At 46.2% G+C, this 18943-nt stretch overlaps 1 protein-coding gene across 4 annotated transcripts in view; it reads right to left on the bottom strand.

The window, feature by feature from the left end:
* CCDC149 (coiled-coil domain containing 149) overlaps positions 1-18943 on the bottom strand; it is a 315035-nt gene that overhangs the window by 144792 nt on the left and 151300 nt on the right. For all 4 annotated transcript variants that reach the window (XM_069202164.1, XM_069202165.1, XM_069202167.1 and 1 more), the window contains exon 5: positions 12087-12203. In XM_069202164.1, the coding sequence (XP_069058265.1) occupies positions 12087-12203 (117 nt within the window). The remainder of the gene's footprint in view (positions 1-12086; positions 12204-18943) is intronic.

The following is an 18943-nucleotide window of genomic DNA, read 5'->3' as shown; positions in this document are numbered from 1 at the left end:
GACGTGTCGGTGTCGCTGCCGTCTCCACGGGTCCCCGTGGTGGAGCCCCCCTCGCCCTCCGTCTCACTGGTCATGTCGGAGTCCGTTGCATGGGCCTTCGGGGCCATGTGAGATGCAGCTCCCTCTTGCGCCGATGCCACTTCTCCTCTGCCTGATGATGCTAATGCACACATTCACAGATAAACAAAGAAAATGGGGGGGGTGGAAAACATAAAGACAAGTTGAGTGCATGCATTGGGGACACCGTTGGCGGAGAGGACAGACACAGAAGCCCCCTGCACTACGCTGCGCACTTGGGGTACACTACTCATTCACTGGGACATGCCCTACAAGCCTATGGGCGACAACTGCCCACACAGTATACACTGGTCCATGAATCGCGTCACTAGGCACCCTACAGAGGTGGGTGGCGGGGGCACAGGACCATACTTCACGGACGGGCCTATCCTACAGAAATCGCCTTGGCCTAGGGATACCCACAGCCCTCCTCCCCCACCCAGGCACCTCCACTGCACGCAAAATAGCTGAATGTGCTGGTACTCACCCACTTGTGTCTGCTGTGATGTCCTCAAGCGCCCATCTAAATCGGGGTAGGCCACCGCCAGGATCCGGGACATCAGGGGGGTCAAGGTACGACTGGCACCCCTCCTAGGTTGGGAGGCCATCCCCAGCAGAGCCTCCGCGGTCTTCCTGCTCCCGCGGCGGATGTCCTCCCACCTCTTGCGGCAGTGGGTGCCCCTTCTGGTGTGGACCCCCAGGGCCCGGACGTCCTTGGCGATGGCATGCCAAATGTCAATCTTCTGATGGGCGCTGACCTATGTGACATGTACGGGGGGAAGAGAAACATCATCACTTTTCTGCATGCTCGATGTGAGTGGCCCCCCCTCACCAACCTTGCCATGTGGTACATGCTCTCATCTGTCGTGCCATGCATTCGTCATTCGCTGCCCTCCCCTCCATCGTACATCCTCCCCACTCAGGCCAGGCATTGGGCACTATGCATTGCCCCCCGTGTACTCACCTGTTGGTCTGGAGGCCCGTAGAGTAGCGCATACTGGGGGAGGACCCCGTCCACGAGCTTCTCCAACTCCTCGGAACTGAAGGCGGGGGCCCTTTCCCCAGTCGCAGCAGCCATTGTCACTTCCAGACCGAGGTCACAGCAGCACTTGCAGTATAGGTCCTCTCCTGTGGATGCTCAGGTCTCGTGTGGTCAAGCAGAGAGAAAATGGCGGTTACGGCCGCGGCGGTGCGTGCTGCGGCGGTGCGTGCCGCTGCGGTGCGTACCGCGGCGGCCGGCGCTCACCGCCATTGGCTCCTGAAACCCATAGAGTTCAATGTTGTCCAATGCGGCTTAGCGCCGCGGACTGCGACCGCCTACCGCCACGGTGTGCCACGCTTGCGCAATTACCTCACTTCACATTGTCACACTTCACAGGTCAGGCAGCCGCCATTTCAAGGGCCCACATGGCTTCATTCCTACTGCGTCACACATGGCTAGGCCTTGCACCGACAATCATACTAGCCATTCAATCCCGAGAGATACGTGTACTGGGCATGCTGTGGGCACTTACCTGTGGGTTGCTTGACTCTGTGCTCCATGTTGTCCTTCCTAGGCATCGTCCGCTGGGACTTGCGAGGAGACGGAGGAATCTTCCCGTGTACAGACCGCTGGTGGACCTGTCGACAATGGAAGAAAGACACGTCATACTCACCTACAGACTCAACCGTGCCACTATACAGGAACTGTGTGCACAGCTGGAGCCAGACCTGATGTCACCCATCCGCCAACCCACTGGGATTCCGCCTCTAGTGCAGGTGCTGTCAGTACTGCATTTTTTGGCAAGTGGATCATTTCAAACTACCGTGGCCATTTCATCTGGGATGTCTCAGCCTATGTTTTCGAAGGTGTTGTCCAGAGTGTTGTCTGCCCTGATGAAATACATGCAGAGCTACATCATTTTCCCTGAGGTGGGTGACTTGCCTACAGTGAAGGGTGATTTCTATGCCCTTGGACACATTCCCAATATCATTGGAGCCATTGATGGTACCCATGTGGCTTTGGTTCCCCCAAAAGACGGTGAGCAGGTGTACAGGAACCGTAAAAACTATCATTCGATGAATGTCCAGGTGGTCTGTTTGGCTGACCAGTACATCTCCCATTTAAATGCCAAATTCCCAGGGTCAGTGCATGACGCGTACATCATGCGAAATAGCAGCATCCCTTATGTGATGGAACAGCTACAGAGACACCGTGTGTGGCTAATTGGTGACTCTGGTTACCCAAACCTGCCTTGGCTATTGACCCCAGTGAGGAATCCCAGGACCAGGGCAGAGGAACGGTACAATGAGGCCCATGGGCGGACTAGGAGGGTGATTGAGCGGACCTTCGGCCTCCTGAAGGCCAGGTTTAGGTGTCTGCATATGACTGGTGGATCCCTAATGTACTCACCAAGGAAGGTGTGTCATATCATCGTGGCCTGCTGCATGCTTCACAACCTGGCTTTGCGACGCCAGGTGCCTTTCCTGCAGGAGGATGGTCCAGATGGTGGTGTTGTGGCCGGTGTGGAGCCCGCGGAGAGTGAAGAGGAGGAAGACCAAGAGGACGACACAGACAACAGGGACAGAGTGATACTGCAGTATTTCCAGTGACACACAGGTAATAATCTACTCCAGCATTGTATTATATCTGTAACTGTAGTGGCTCTCTACTGTCTGACCTTTCACCCCAATGTATGGTAACTTAGTTGTGTATATCACTTCCTATTTCAGTGATCTGATCCCCACGGAGTGCCCTCTGGTTTTTTTCCCCATGGACTACCGCTGTGTGACACTGGTATGTTGTCATCACAATGTAACTAGAACTGTCTTGTTGGTTATTTCGAATACATTTGGTTTAAATAAATAGATAGCAGAATCCAGTTGGTTAATGTGCAATAATTGTGTTTATTGAATTTTAAAAATAGGTGTATGGTTCAAACAGGGTGATGGTGGAGGTATGTCCATGGCAGTGTCCAGACTGTCGTTCCTACAGGTCCATTGTCCATATGCCTGTGGAAGGTGGAGCAGGGGCAGTTCAAGGTTGGACAGGGTCAACAAGTGGGACAGTGGGATGACATCCGGGGGTTTCCGTGCATGGTGGGGGTCTTGACATCCTACTCTGTCTTCTTCCTCGATCTCAGGCCTTTCTTGAGGGGTGGTTCTTGTTCTGCAGGGGGTGGGGTCCGGGAGGGCCGTTGCTGTTGTGTCGGGCCTCCTGACCACTAGCGCCGGCGGAGGTGGTGGGCTGTTCTTCCTCCATGCTAGTGGCAGGGGCCCTTTGGGGGGCCACATGCTCCCGCAATGTGGTGACAATCTGGTTGAGTGCCACCACGATTGTACCCATTGCGGAACTGATGGTGCGCAGTTCTTCCCGGAACCCCATGTACTGGCCCTCCTGCGTGGCCTGGATCTCCTGGAACCTGGCCAGGACCGCCGCCATCGTCTCTTGGGAGTGGTGGTACGCTCCCATGATGGTGGTGAGGGCCTCTTGGACAGTGGGTTCCCTAGGCCTGTCCTCCCTCTGTCGCACAGCAGCCCTCCCAGTTCCTCTTTGTTCCTGGGCCTCTGTCCCCTGGACGGTGTGCCCACTACCAGTGCCCCCAGGTCCCTGTTGTTGTTGGGGTTGTGGGTTACCCTGGGTGCCCTGTACTGGTAGACACACCGCTGCTTGACCTGTCCTGGAGACAGGAGCATGGGCCCGCTGGGTGGGTGCTGTGCTGGTGTTTCCTGAGGGGGGTAGGTCTGCTGTGGCCTGGGGCTGACTGAGGGTAACCGACTGTCCAGAGGTCCCCGATGGTCCGGGCTGGTCATCAGGTTCTAGGTCGACAGAGCTGCTGTCATCACTGGGGGCCTGTTCTGGGGGTGGGGTGGACAAATCTGGACCCTCCTGGCCGGTGTGTTGGCGTTCGGGCCCTGCAGGGGTAAAAGAATATGGTTATTGATTTTGTGTGTGCCGTGGCGTGCGATTTGTGGGTGCCCTTGTCCCCCAGTGCTGGCAGTCCCATGTGGGAGGAGTTGTGAGGGTGGTTTGTGGGGGGGGGGGATGGGTATGTGCAGTGGTCATCCTTAGGTGATGGGTGTCCATGGTTTGTGTTGGCATTCAGGGGTTTGGGTTGGGTTGGGTGGGTTGTGCTGGTGGGACATTAGCAGGGAGGATATGTGCTGGGGGGTTGGGGGTGAGGGTGGGGGTGTGGGTTGGCATGCTGGTGGTTGGGGGGGGTGAAGTAGTTGAGATTCGACTTACCAGAGTCCATTCCTCCGCCTACTCCAGCGAGGCCCTCAGGATGCAGGATGTTCAAGACCTCTTGCTCCCATGCTGTGAATTCGGGTGGGGTGGGTGGGGGTCCGCCGCCAGTCTTCTGAACAGCGATGTTGTATCTTGACACCATCGACCGCACCTTCCCCCGTAGGTCGTTCCAGCGCTTTCGGATGTCTTCCCGATTTCTGGGATGCTGTCCCACAGCGTTGACCCTATAGACGATCCTTTGCCATAGCTCCGCCTTCCTGGCTATTGTGGTGTGCTGCACCTGTGTGCCGAAGAGCTGGGGCTCTACCCTGATTATTTCCTCCACCATGACCCTGAGTTCTTGGTCCGAGAACCTGGGGTGTCTTTGGGGTGCCATGGGGTGGTGTGGATGAGGTGTGGGGTGGTGTTTGTGGTGATGAGTGTAGTGGTGTGTGGTGTTTTGTGCGTAGATGTGGTGTGGGTGATGATGTTGGGTTCCTGTGTGTGTTGTGGTTTGCGTTCCCTGTGCTCTCTCTCTGTGTATTGCGCCGTGTCTCTGAATTTCGCTTTGTGGGGGTTTGTGGGTGATGTGGGTGTGTGTTTTATATGGTGATGGGTGTGTGGGAGTGGTGTTTGTATGTGTACCAGGTGTGTGTATTTGGAATTGTCCAATGTGGCTGTGTTTTGTAAAGGTGTGGGTATTTTGAGCGCGGCGGTGTGTACCGCCAATGGAATACCGCGGTTGAAAGACCGCCGCGTGGATTCGTGGGTCGTAATGGCATGGGCGTGTTTGTGTTGGCGTGACGGTGGAGGTTTGGTCATCTCCAGGTTATCGCTGACCGCTGATGAGGCAGCCTTCAGTGGATGTCGGGTTTTTGGCGGTTTGGCAGTTGTGGGTCAGAATGACCGTGGCGGTTTACCGCGGCCGCGGCGGGATGATGGCGGTCTTCTGACCGGCGGTAAGTGCCTTTTACCGCCAGGGTCAGAATGACCCCCTTAATGTTTTTGTCAGTTTGTGAAGGAGGGTTGCATGGCCCTTGCCCAAACCAAGGAGTCCATCCCTTGTCACCTGTATGTCTCCTGCCCAGCCCAAGTCCTGTAGGTAGGTATTAGGCGGAAACAGGGAGGATTTATAAGTATTAACCAATAGGTCTGAGATTTCCCCAAATATACCAAGAATTTTAAGATGCAGGTTCTCGATTCTTCTGGATCACTTAGGAAGATAAGGGCATCATCTACATATAGGGTCACTCTGTTGGAGATCCCAGTGTCCCATTTAAACCCCTTCACTTGGGGGTCTATGCTGATCTATTCCACCAAAGGTTTGATAGCCATGGAAAATAGCAGGGATGATAGGGGGCAACCCTTCCGCGTACCTCGCTGTACAGACATAGGATTCCAGGTTGACCCTCCGACTTAGTTGCGGAGGGATTTGTGTATGAAAGAAGTACAATAAATTTAAGTAAACAAAAATCAAATCAACAAAAATCCAATCAATAAAACTGGAGTTATGATTTTTTAAACTTTAAAGAGTAAATTAGCACCTAAAAGATGAAAACACCAACCACAGACATGTAGTTACACGAGAACGGGGCAAAATAAAAAAAATGTTACAGCCAACTGCAATGAAGCAAGGTTCAGATACATTAAGTGGATTGGGCATGGTCTCCACTTGCCTTCAGACTTAAAAGAATTTTTCAAGAAAAATGTCTGACAAGGTGAAGTTCGGCCGGGGAAACCAGCCGGTGGTGTCTGAGGAGGAGGTGTCAGAGAGCCGCTGGACAAAGAGGCTGTGAATATTTCTACGTTGAGACTTAGGGGATCATTACGACCCTGGTGGTCGGACAGGCTGGCGGTACGGAGACGTGTATTACGACTGCAGCGGTAGCGCCGCGGTCACACGCCGGGGCCGGCGGTTTCCCGCCGTTTTAGCCCCGGTGGTGATAATCCGCCAGGGCAGCGCTGCCCTGGGGATTATGACTCCCCTACCGCCGGCCTGTTTCTGGTGGTTTGCACCGCCAGGAAGAGGCTGGTGGTAAGGGGAGCCACTGGCATGGGCAGTGCAGGGGCCCCCTAACAGGGCCCCATGCAGCTCTTCACTGTCTGCATAGCAGACAGTGAAAAGCGCGAAGGGTGCTACTGCACCCGTCGCACGGCCGCAACACCGCCGGCTCCATTAGGAGCCGGTTCCTATGTTGAGGCTGCATCCCCGCTGGGCCAGCAGGCGTAAACTAGGTTTGCGCCCGCCGGCCGAGCGGGGATGTTGTAATGGGGTCCGCGGGAGTGCGGCTGCATTGGCGGCCGCACCGCCCGCCAAGCTTGTAATGACCCCCTTAGTCTCTTTTATGGAGGTTGAAAATCTACAGCAGGACAAACCTACAGGCTGTGCTCAATGAGGGCTCTACAATGCCAGAAACAAAGTCTGCAAGGAGTCTCTGAAGAAGATGTGCTGCTGCGGAGAAGAATGTAGCAGGAGCTGCTGCAAAGTCAGGCCAACCAGCAATGCACCTTGGCTGGGATGGCGGGCAGATTGGACTCGTGTCCTCTCAGCTCTAAGAGCACTTTTTGGCAGAAAAGTCCCACGTTTTAGATTTGGGTTAGCTGGGAACTTTTAGTACCACTTCCAAGGGAAGGTCATCACATGGAGAAACAGGATTCACTCAGGCTGGGTCGAGGTGTGGGTTCAAAATGTTTGGAGGCTCTCTGTACCCGAAGGTCTGATAAGGAGGCCAGCTAACTAAGCCTTGGAGTCACTCTGGAAGTCTTGGGTTCAAGCAGGAAAGAAGTCACCAAACAGCAGGGCTGTCCTCTGAAGGCACAGGGAAGAGTTCAGGCAACCCTCTTGGCGCAGCATAGCAATCCTCTAAAGTACACAGCAGGCCACAGTCAACAGGGCAGTTCTCTTAGAGTCCTTCCACAGGTCTAGAAGTGAACTGAAGGATGGGTCTGAGGGTCCTATTTTTATACCTGATACAACCTTTGAAGTGGCTAGTGTAAAGGTCTTTGTGTGTGAACTGAAGCAGGGACCTTGAAATGCAAATAGGACTATTCAAAGCTCCACCCTCCATCCTGATTGAATGGCCCATCCTGCCAACACCCAGTCCATCTACTGTGTGGCTGTCGGGGAGTAATATACAAAGGCCAAGTACACCTAGTCATGTGACCGAGGAAACAGGGTGCAAGCACCAAATGGTTAGTACAATGGTAAACTTTCTAAAAGTAGACCTTTCATGACTTCTGACTTAAAATCTAACTTTACAATTAAAGAGGATTTTAAATGGCAAATCTTTAGACACCAAACATGACTTCTGTACCTACTCCCAAACACGTTATCATTTATTACATGAAATAAGTTAACGCAATGCTATCCTATGGCAGACGTAGGCCTCACAGTAGTGATAAATGAATTTGTGAGTTTTTCACTACAAGGACATGTAATTGTTAAAAATACATGTCCAAATGCAATGCACCCTGTGATGTGGGCTATTTAGGGCCTGCCTTAAGTGTGACATATGTATTAAAATGGGAGTTTCAGGCTTGACAAAGGGTTTGATTTGCTAGGACAAATTACAATTAAAAACTGCATAAAGTCTGAAACAGCAGACCTGAGGCATGTTTTAAGGGGCTACTTAAGTGGCTGGCACAATAAATGCTGCAAGCCCGCTAGTAGCATTTAATTCACCAGCTTTGTTTATATACTATACCACTTATTAGGGAAGTAAATCTGATATGCCAAACAGGTGTAAGCTTATCTCACTATGTTTTAGAGTGTGAGCACAACATTTTAGCACTGATTATCAGTGGTAAAGTACACAGAGTCCAAAGGCCAACAAAAACAAATTCAGCAAAAAAGGAAGGGAGAAGACAAAAAGCTTGGAGTGACCATACAGAGAGGACCAAGTCCAACACTAGCCATTTAAAGTGATTCTATTCAGTTGCATTGCAGTTGTAACAGGCATGGGAAGCCTCATCATTGGCATCCATGTTTTAAAGGGAACAGCAGGGACATGTAGTCTGCAACTGTGATATAATTTCTAGATCTTCTGTTTCCTGCTACGGGAATTGGGCTAGGAAGAACTGCTCCTCTGGGAGGAGATGTTCTGGTGAAAGCTGATCTGCTCAAACAAGAAGAGCAAGCACCAAATGCCGACACCAGCATAAAGATGAACATTAAAGAAAAAAGACTTGAGTTCCAAAGAACAGTAGTTTCATCATCTTATATTGTTGTTTTTAGTGGAGGTGTGATCATATTCATATGTACTATTACTGTAACAAAACACTTGCACTCTGGCAGGCTGTGGAGAAGGAGGAAGACTTCAAGTCTCATGTGACCTGTAACTGACTGCATCTATCATCTGATTAGGAAGGCCACAAGTATCAATTAAGTGGTTTCATTAGATACAGCTTCATCTTAAAAGAACAAAATCACTGCTATAGTAACTCTCCAAAAGAACTATATAAAGTGAAAGAAATACCAAACTGCAATACAAATGAAAACAGAGATCAAAAAGGTCACAAAAATTAAACAAATCAGGAAAGGTTATTAAAGAATTCCAACTGGTCTCAAAGAAAACTAAATAAAATAACTAGTTAATTACAGTTGATAGGAAACATTTAAAATCCAGAAACAAATGATCTAGTCACCTTATGCGACTCTTAGCAGGACCTGGGGCTCGCACTAGGTCTACTCATTAGTGCATGAGGTCCAATTAAAGCAGAGATAAGGGTTGGCTAAGAGTTTTACGTTCAGATTTAGAGTGCATTTTGTAGGAAACATCAGCTTAGCAGAGGAGTCTCTGTCCAGGGAAATTTACAGAATGTTGGATATGCTAACCATAAGCCATTGTGAACTCAGAAAATCCTCCATTTGGGAGAGGGTGCTTTCTGATGGCCAATGACATGTGAGAGCTTCTACTGAGTGATTGGAGTTCACATCAGTTCAGGGGCACTGTGTCTACATGTACCGAATATGGGCTTTCAAGTACCATTCTGCAGTTGTGTAAGTTTGCATTGTACAGATGGATTTCTTTAAAGCATAACAAGACACCTTACTTATCAGATGAGATTGACTCTTCTCAGATATTATCTGGAGTGTTTCATTAACCTTACAATAAACGCATGGAAAAGGCAACTGGTGGTGGTAAAAGTAGGGAAAAAGTAACATTTCCTAGTTGGTGGTAAAATATAATGTGGAGATATTAGGAGGTTTACTAGATGGTTTCTAGATCTAACACACTAAGCTCACTTGCACGTAGCTTCTGTGGAGTTTGCACAGCTTCACAACTGATACGAAAGCCCTTCCAGTCTTCCATGTAGGATAAGAAAAAGAACCAATTCCTCTGCAACAAGGACCATTCTGCACCCAAACACTTTCAGGCTCAGACAAAAGGCTAACATATCAGGTTACAGACATCACACCCAATCAGAGAGGTCTCTACATCTGGAAGTAAATGCAGAGGTTATCCTCATTAGCACTGTATAGTTCAGCAATAACCCCAACAGATATCAGGACTCTATTACTTCAAGTAATGTAGAGAAAAGAAGGATTTTTCCCATGCTTGCCCTACATCCTACTTACAACTAAGAGATGTAGTGTGTCACATGGAGGAGGAAATACCTTGGATATTGCCATGGCTCGCCTCGAACCCGTCTGAAAACAGACCTAGACTTTATGTAGGTTTTTTACTACCAAATGGGTAGTTCCATGTTGATGGCCTTTGTCTTTTTAATAAGGAGCCTGCAGTAAGAGACTGGGCATGGTCAGAGATAGGAAAAGGGAATCCCATTCATGTCACACCGGCAGAGGAGGAGACCCAAGAATAAGAAGTTGGCAAGTCTGCTGTGGGAATTTCAAGCTGCTTGGAACACCAGGCCGCCACAGAAGCAGAGAAATAAGCTGTCTCAAACCGCCAACCCAGAGGAGAAGAAACCTGCCGGTGGAGCACCACTGCCAGCCACGCTCCCGGAGGAGCGTGGCTCTCGAAAGAGCCTGCCATGGTGCAAGCCTGGGGAGAGGGAAGCAAGCTCTACACAGAACCGCTGTGCGGATTAAGCGGATGGTGGTCGCAGTTCTGTATACTTTTGTTTGTTTTGTGTGTTTGCTTTCACACACTATTTTTGTATGTTTGGGTGATTGGGCGGTGTTTGGTCGATTTTCAGAATACTAAGGCTGTTTGTTACACCTCTGGTAAAACACTCTGGGACACCTATACCACCGGTTTAGGGCCCCTACCCTGGATAATCCCTAGAGCACCTTTTCTTCCATGACACCCTGGTGAGGGACTGCAGGGTAACTAAGCAGATGGAACAAAGTACTTCCCTGCCCTTTCTCCCTTTTACTTCGAGGGTACCGACGGGCATTAGTCCATCTGTATCACCTGGAGGGAGAAAGCCCAAGAAGAAGAGACCTTGTTCCCCACTCTGACCAACATCTGTACCAACCATAATAACTACTTACCTGACAAAAAACACAACCGGTGTTAAGTAAACTACAAATTCTATTTTGACTAACAGAGCAAGGCCATACCTAAAACTGTGACATTGTACAAAGTATTTTAGGCTAGTCTAATGATCAAGGAAAACTCACTAACTGTATTCTCCCTCACAACATAAGGGAACACTCTCTTCTACAGAGCAAGACCTCTCCTTTGGCAGTAATCTCCCCCCAAAATCTACAAACAGACTGCATATCTCCCTGGGGAATAAATGTCAAGAACTCCTCTAGATCTAGGGGAGGCAAAGTCCTGCAGAGCTGAGAGAGGTACAGTCACAATGCTTTGACCTGTCCTGCCAACACACTGAAAACTTCTCTCCTAGTCTTTCTCCTGGTGTTAGAATAATCTTAAAAGCAGTCAGACAGATTGTTTCAAATGAACTCAATTGCATTTAGTCAAGTGATTTCCTTTGGCCTTCCCATGGAACTCTGATTTAGTTTGTACTCTCATAACTAGGTTTTACATCAGCATATACAATCCTAAACAATCCTATAGCTGCCATCAGTTGATCGCTAGTTGTAGCCTTGTGTCAGGTCCACAACAACTTGCTTTTAAGACATCAGCTGGGTTGGCAATACAACAGTATCTAGCCCAGGGAAGAATATGAACACCTCTGAACCTCATACACATACGCTCTGATAGAGAGTACGATAGATGAACGTTGTCAATTTTATAGCAAGCTAGGTATGCACAATATTTCACATCTCTTTTAGAGGCAGCATGATGTCCTTCAAATGTATAGGGTTAAGCCTCTTTTTAAAAGCAGTTGCTCTAGTGGTAAATGGAATGTTATTGTCAAATGTTTATAAATCACTGAGGTCTGTTGAGCAGGTCTCTAAACCTAGCATTATTCAGGAACCCAGAATGTCAAAAGGCTACAAACTTGGGGGTTCACCATAGATAGATAGTATTTTCTATGGTTTCAATCCGAAGCATATGCAGACGTTATTGATGGCCATTCACTGACATCCAAATTAACATGTTTAGTGTGAGCTGGAGAATTTGAGGAGTAGATCTATAGAGACATTTTTGCATTCTTCCTGATCATCCTTCCGAGCAATTAGGGCTGATTAAGATTACAGTTATTTACTGCACTGGAAAATCGGAATAGCTTTCACACTCAACCATCCTTTTATGACTTTCCATAATCCAGTAGGGGGAAAATACTTGATACTAATTTTGTTAAATATTACCAATAAATAAAAATAATCAAAGAATGAACAATCCCAATCAACAAATAAAATGAACTAAAGGTATACTAAACAGTAGTAATATTGCATGTATGAAGAAATGTGTTTGTAAACAATAAATATTTCACTCATGATTACCTGCTCTCGTGCTTTCTCCAGTTGATGAACAAGGTCTTCACGCTCATGAGCTGCAAAGTGACGAGCCCCAACCTCCTCATCTCCAAGTCTTTGTTTTGCTATGGTCATTCTCAGAAGCTGCACAATGAATAAAGCAGAATCAACTTTCTAGTACAAAACTGGTAAGCCACTTGATGTTGTCTAAAACAAATATTCTCATTCAGTTGGCATCCTGTTCTGGAAGGGTACAATCGAAATAGCCCCAAATCAGTACCAAGCATACCAACACCACAATTGCTCAAACAAAGGCCCTATCTATAACCCAAAACATAAATAAATCTAACCACTCCCATTTCTACATGTTTTAAACCAAAATGTTCTACCTTACTCTGGTTAGGCATGAAAATTAGAAACATTGGGACACAAATTCAACATATAAAACATCAAAACACTTCCATTCCATGAACAATCTCCTTCACCCAGGATTCCTAGCCAAAGCATGAAGAACTGTGCAGAACGAAATGTCATGTCATCCACTACACGTCTGATCACACAGGCATTGAATTCCTAGACAGAAATGCTTCATAGTGACGTTTGGGGGGAGATACTGGGCCTAAACAAACAAAAGCAAATGTGATCTAACCAGGGATAAACACAGCATACATTTCCAAACTAAACACATGACCTCCAGAACCTGTATCAACCCACGATTAGCCATGAGATCAATTCCAAGTTCATACAACTAAATCTTTCCTCTAAACCTATCACTTTAGCACTAGCACACAGTGAAAAATTGACATTTACATTATTCGTAAATTATATCTTATGCCAGATAATGATACACAGGCACTGAAGAAATGTGTGAAGTCATAAGCAGCCTTTTTTCAGTACAGGATATAATAACCTGGCACTTACTAGAACAGGCTTCAAAAATATATATCTGGTGGAAACTCACAAAGGCCAAAACTAATTGCAACACTATTACTGCATCACTCCATTTTATTCGTATGACAGCGCAGGTTAAGGTAGTCAACAAACATTAAGAATACCTATTAGATTTTTGTAACAGACATTTGCCGATTTTGCCAACTTCACCTTAGGACCGACACTGGAGAGGCAAGTCTGGGTTATCTAAGCCTTTTCTCAGTTAATGCAATCAGCCCTGTATGACAAATGAATAAAAAAACGCTTCCATCCTATGTACAGAATGTAAGTATGCAGGAGATTGGGGTGTAATATGGTCTTATTATCCATGAGATGGGAAGCCTTGAGTGAGTTTTGATGCCCTTATCCTCACTAAACGCTGGTAGTAAATAGCATATTGCACTTTGTGCATCAGTGTAAATATGGTTTATGCTATTGGATACTATCACATCAATTTGATTTAGAATATGTGATATTTTATTATATTTGTTGTGACCTTAATAGCCACTTAAGAGCAGAATAAAATACTCGATGATGATGATTTTCAAAAAGGTATTTAACAAAAATGAGGATGCAACAATTACATTTGAACAGTAAGGTAAACTAACACTGAACGACTTCTAGACAATTAGTGGGAAGTGTATTCCTGTATAAAGTAATTGTAACATAGGATCTCTAAAGGACTAAGCAATGTTTTTACAGCTCAGGTTCGCTATACTGTGGTACTAACATGGAATGTGACCATTGCACTATAGTAATAAATGCAATAATGTTTGTTCAATTAGTACAGCTAACATTTTTTCATGTTTAATTTAAAAATACATTTAATCAAAACCAGGATGCAAGGGGCAACAATTTCCCAATATAAAAAAACTATACTGAAGAGGCTATGTGACAATTAGGAATATTGTTTGCAATATGTAATGTAATTGTAATATGCACTGTGTGAAGCAGTAAACAGTATTTCTAATGTTTCTTTCGATCTACTGTGACAAACTGCAATTCGACCTTTGCACTATAGAAATAAATGTGAGTTTATCAGTACAATCGATCTAAATAATGTGTTATTTGGGCACATTTAATTTTCCATAAAGTATATGCATGCTATTTATTATTATTTCTGAGTGTGGAGACGGCCCCTCGGAGGCCCCTCCCCTCCCTCAACAACGGTAATGAATAACATATTTTACTCTGCGCAACTGCATAAATAGTTTATACCAGACACTGTATTAATGTGTGGTAGTTTTAACAGAAGGTATTTAACCAAAACTAGGATAAAATGGGTTAAATGAGTGCAGGATGGTAATGTCACAATGAAGAGACTTGCTGTGTTGTGCCTATAAATTCATATTTGACCTTTTCACTGTAGTAAAAAATGAAGATTCAGAAAGAGGGATGGGGAGAGGAGGTACACAACATGCAATTGTGTAATCTGAAAGTGAGAACATACTGCCGTTTTCCCCCATACTTTATAGGTAGTCTTTATGTACAATGATTCTATTCCATCTATGTTGTCCTGCTTATAAAGCTATTTACCAGGGCAACCATCCTTATCTATTTGAACTGCTACCTACTTCCAGCAAAGAAGTCTCAGAAATGTGATTTCTTTTCACACTGTGACCATCTGATTCAAACATTCTCTTAATAGGAAGGATCCTTCTCTGGCTGGAACTCCTGTGCCTAAATCCAGAACACTGCCCACCCTCAAGCCTTGAGGAAGCACTGGAAACACACCTCTTCTTGACCTCATGTGTGCCATTTCACCACTAATCTACAAACTGTTTCAAACCCATTGATTACATTTCTCTGTTACATCCATTCTACTATGCAAATTGCCAACAAAGTATTCAAGATGCACTCTCCCACTCAGTACCACATGGAAGGACCTAGCTATAGCCTGCCCAAACTCGAGAGAAAATTGACATAAGAAAGAGCGAGCGCAGCCAGTCTGCATATCATTTTGTTTGAGAATTGTTTCAGGATGTATGTCTGCACAGTGTGCCTGGGTGTAAGCGTTTTTCTGGGTTGTCGACTGTATGACTGCTGCTCACGTATGAGCTCAGAAAGAGAATGCTCTAGGTACAGCTTGACCAGCGTGACTGGGCATGCCACTCATGGAATGTTTTATGTTCGAATCCTGGTGGAAAAGCAGTGTGAAATGGTGTCAACTGAGAGCTTGAGGATGGAGTTTTTGGATAGAAATAAGAATTGAAGGAGCGAACAGCGCCTCAGCTTAAAGGCTAACTGAGGAGAATTTCTCCCAAGAAGGACCTTCGTGCAAGTTACCCCAGGGAGGAGTTTCAATTAAACTGACCTAATGCAACCTTCTTCTTGCTATTCATTGGGAAAGTGCTATGTGGCTGGAACCCTGGCCCAGATCTAGGTCACCAACCCACAAACAATGTGGCACTGTAAGGTGAGAGGTTGACCCTTATGATAGGACAAGGGTGGATCATCAGGAGCATAACTGCAAAGTAAAATTACTGCACTGAGGAGTACATCAGCGGGTAGAGCAAAATGATCTAGAGTATTGATGTGAGTAGGTTGGGATCTAGCTTAGTCAAACCTTAACTTCGAGAGTGGCATTTTATTGCAAGGAAGGAGGTAGAGATGGAAGTAAATTACGTCCACAAAGGACAGAAAATTAATACGAAAATGTCTAATAAACCTTGGTTTTGGTAACAAAAACAGTGCCTGGCAGACCAGAATAGGTCAAATGTAGAACTGATAATTTAAATGCCTACATTTGACATATTACAACTACACTATTCGCAGACGTCAAGGGCAGGTAGCATCTAGATGAGAAAGAATAAATCATGGAGAGTACAAAAGTTGTGGTTTAGGAGATAACCTCACAATGCCTTATGACACATGACTGAATTCAATGTAAACTCTTATTTCCTTAAACCTGTACAGAAAATAGTGTTCCAAGTACTTGTTTGAGATATAAATAAACAGGTACCCCGCAGGCGTAAACAGATTAAGGCGAAACAGATGCCTATCTGCATGACATAATAAAAAAAAGATGTACTAAAAATATATTGTGTACAAATATAAGATCCCCTACAATTACGCAATTCTTCGGCGTCTTGCACATAATAATGGTTTTGCTTCACTTTCCACATAATCCATTTTCTGCATAATTAGCAGATTCTAACAAAATCTAGCTCACATGTTGGCACACAGTGGCAGGACCTTTGCCAGTTTAAAAGGCCACCTCTCTGTTGCTAATTGTTGTGTTCTGATATTGCCCTCATACTAACGAGGTGGAATCTTTGCCCAGAAAGTGTACATATGTGTAAATATTGAAGTAACACTGCCACAAAATGCACCACATAATTTGCCTTTATTTGTTCATCCCAGCCGCTTAATTTGGTCCCTGGCTGCCTCATTATTCCGGTGGCTATGACTAAGTTAGTGCCGTATTTGATATTTGGATAGCAAATTCTACAGAGCTAACCAAGCAAACCTGAATGTATTTGTACTACTGAGAAATAACTAATGCCTGAACAGCTAATACATAGGTAAACTAAATCTAGGCAGATATCATGCTGAGAAAAGAATGTTTCAGCGTAGCTTTACAAGAAAAGGACAGAGTAGAGGCACATATGAACAACTGTATGTAGTTCTGAAAGCAGACATCGAAAACAGTACTGCATGTCGTTAAAGCCTCCAGTAGTCATAGCAAAGAAAATGAGGGCTCAGGTCGACTTATTGTTTCTGCCCAAAGAGAGTGAGAGTACCTCTCCTATAACTTTGAAAAAACTGTACAAAAAAGAGGAAAGTACAAACCTCTCCTATGTAGTTTAGTTTATACAAAAGCATGTGTAAACAGCATGATCAGGTTGAGGTGGGGGGATAATGCTACATTTGTACTGCCTAAGGTATCGCCTGCAAGGAAAAGTCTGGTCTCGTGTTATAATGTGGCAGAATACTAACCCCATTTTGGGATTGTTGGGGGGAAAATCATCTCAAAACTATTCCTGAGCATAACCTACCATCTGTTGCATGGCTCCGGCTTCCTCTGTGTAGTTTCTGGTTGAGCCAGTGTTTGACCTTGTGGCTGCATGGAACAACGTTCATCTCTTTCAGTGTCAAGCTGCTGCATTCTCACAACTGTTCTTTTTGCATTTGTCGCCCCAAGTGGGAAGGGTATGCCCAGACGTGATTCCCGTGCTCACTATGCCACCAGATTCAAGCTAGCCTGGCTGAAGAGGGGTGATACCCCGAAACCGGTCCCAGGATGCTTGTTTCCGGTCCAGGGAGGACCTGGTCTGGCAGTTCGGGCTGGACTGTTCCCATGGGTCAAGACTGATTTGCATATGGCTGGGTCCAAACTGGAATGGCATTGTGAGCAAAAAAACTGATGGATTAAATCTACATCTGTGACTGGGGGTGAATGTTTGATTTGTTCTGCATTCCGTCCATCAACTGTTCTTTTTGCGCTCTCACAATGCTGGCATCCGTAACGGAACAACACATTTCCCTTCTGTTTTGGCATAGTGTCCTCAGAGCTTGAATACACAGTTTCCACTACTGAGTTGTTTCAGGTATTCCACCTTTTCTACCTTCCATTCCCAAGACGAGCAGAGTTGGCCTTGATATTTTCCCCATTACATTAGGCATATTTTGTGAGACCTGTATCCCAATTCAGAGAAGTTATTCTTGTAAATTCCAGTCCTTTATTGACTAGTAAGGATAGTCTGCCTTCACAATTCCTTTTGCTCATCACTCTAAACTGATATGGCTTCTTTTTACTTCCTGTGCCAAAGTAGTCCTTCCTTTCTGCCTTCTCATAATATCAGCATTGGAGTTACATTCCACTGAATCAGAACATCACTTTACCTGGTGCACGGTGTCGATGCTTCCAGTTGTTTTGGTCTCCATTTTCCAGCAGTTTCTTGGATCACAAAACTTGCCTTGGTCTGTTGCTTGAATTCCAGAGGTTAACATCCACTTTGAAGTGATTGAGGAGGGCAGTAGGACATACCTTGGTATTGTGAGAGTTTGAATTTTCTAACATGTCTTATTGATGATACTGGTATATTAATTATATAGTGAATTAACATGCAAAAACAGGTGACTTTTGAAAATGGTCGCCACAGTTAATTTCTGTTCCTAACTGAGCAAAATTCTAACTAAATGTTGTGGTTATTTTCCATAATTCAATGTTTATATAAAAGTGTACTAGATGGCTTAACCCCTTCCCCGCCATGGAAGTGTGGCGCCATGGACGTAATCATTACGTCCTGCCACCGGCCCTCGGGGGAAGCGCTAGCGCTCCCCCCGAGGGCCACCCCCCCACACCCCCTAGGCCAGGGCTGAAAGGGGAATCCCTTCCCCTTCCACCCCGACCCCCCCAACCCCTCCTGTGACGTCAGCGCGCTGACAATCACAGAGCCTCCCCCATCGTGCTGGAAGCTCAGCTTCCAGCGCGATCGAAAGAGAAATGCTTTGCATTTCTCTTTCGATTACGTGGGGGAGGCCCGGAGAGGCTTCGAAAGGAAGGAAATGTATTTCCTTCCCTTTGAAGTCTCTCCAAGCGTTTCAAAAGCCGGATTGCTTGCAATCCAGCTTTTGAAACGCCCACTAGACACCAGGGATGTTTTCTTTTTTTTTTAAATTGGCATAAGGGAGCGACCCCTTGGGCAAGGGTCACTCCCAGGGGGGGCTTTTTTTTTAAGGCCTTTTCTGCCCCCCATGGGGGCAGAAACCTCTAGGTACCAGGGATAATTTAGTTTTTTTAGTTTTGTTGTTGTTTTGTTTTAGGTGTGGGGAGCGACCCCTTAGGCAAGGGTCGCTCCCATAGGGGGCAAATTATATTTAGGCCATTTCTGCCCCCCTTGGGGGCAGATTGGCCTATTTTTATGAGGGGGGCAGAAACCACTGTTGTTTTACAGATGGGGAGCATCCCCTTAGGCAAGGGTCGCTCCCCTGGAGGGGCAAATTGTATT

The sequence above is a fragment of the Pleurodeles waltl genome, chromosome 1_2 (genome assembly GCF_031143425.1).
Source record: "Pleurodeles waltl isolate 20211129_DDA chromosome 1_2, aPleWal1.hap1.20221129, whole genome shotgun sequence".
NCBI lineage: Eukaryota > Metazoa > Chordata > Amphibia > Caudata > Salamandridae > Pleurodeles > Pleurodeles waltl.
The sequence above is the reverse complement of the archived record's forward strand: the minus strand, read 5'-3'. Positions and strand labels throughout refer to the sequence as shown.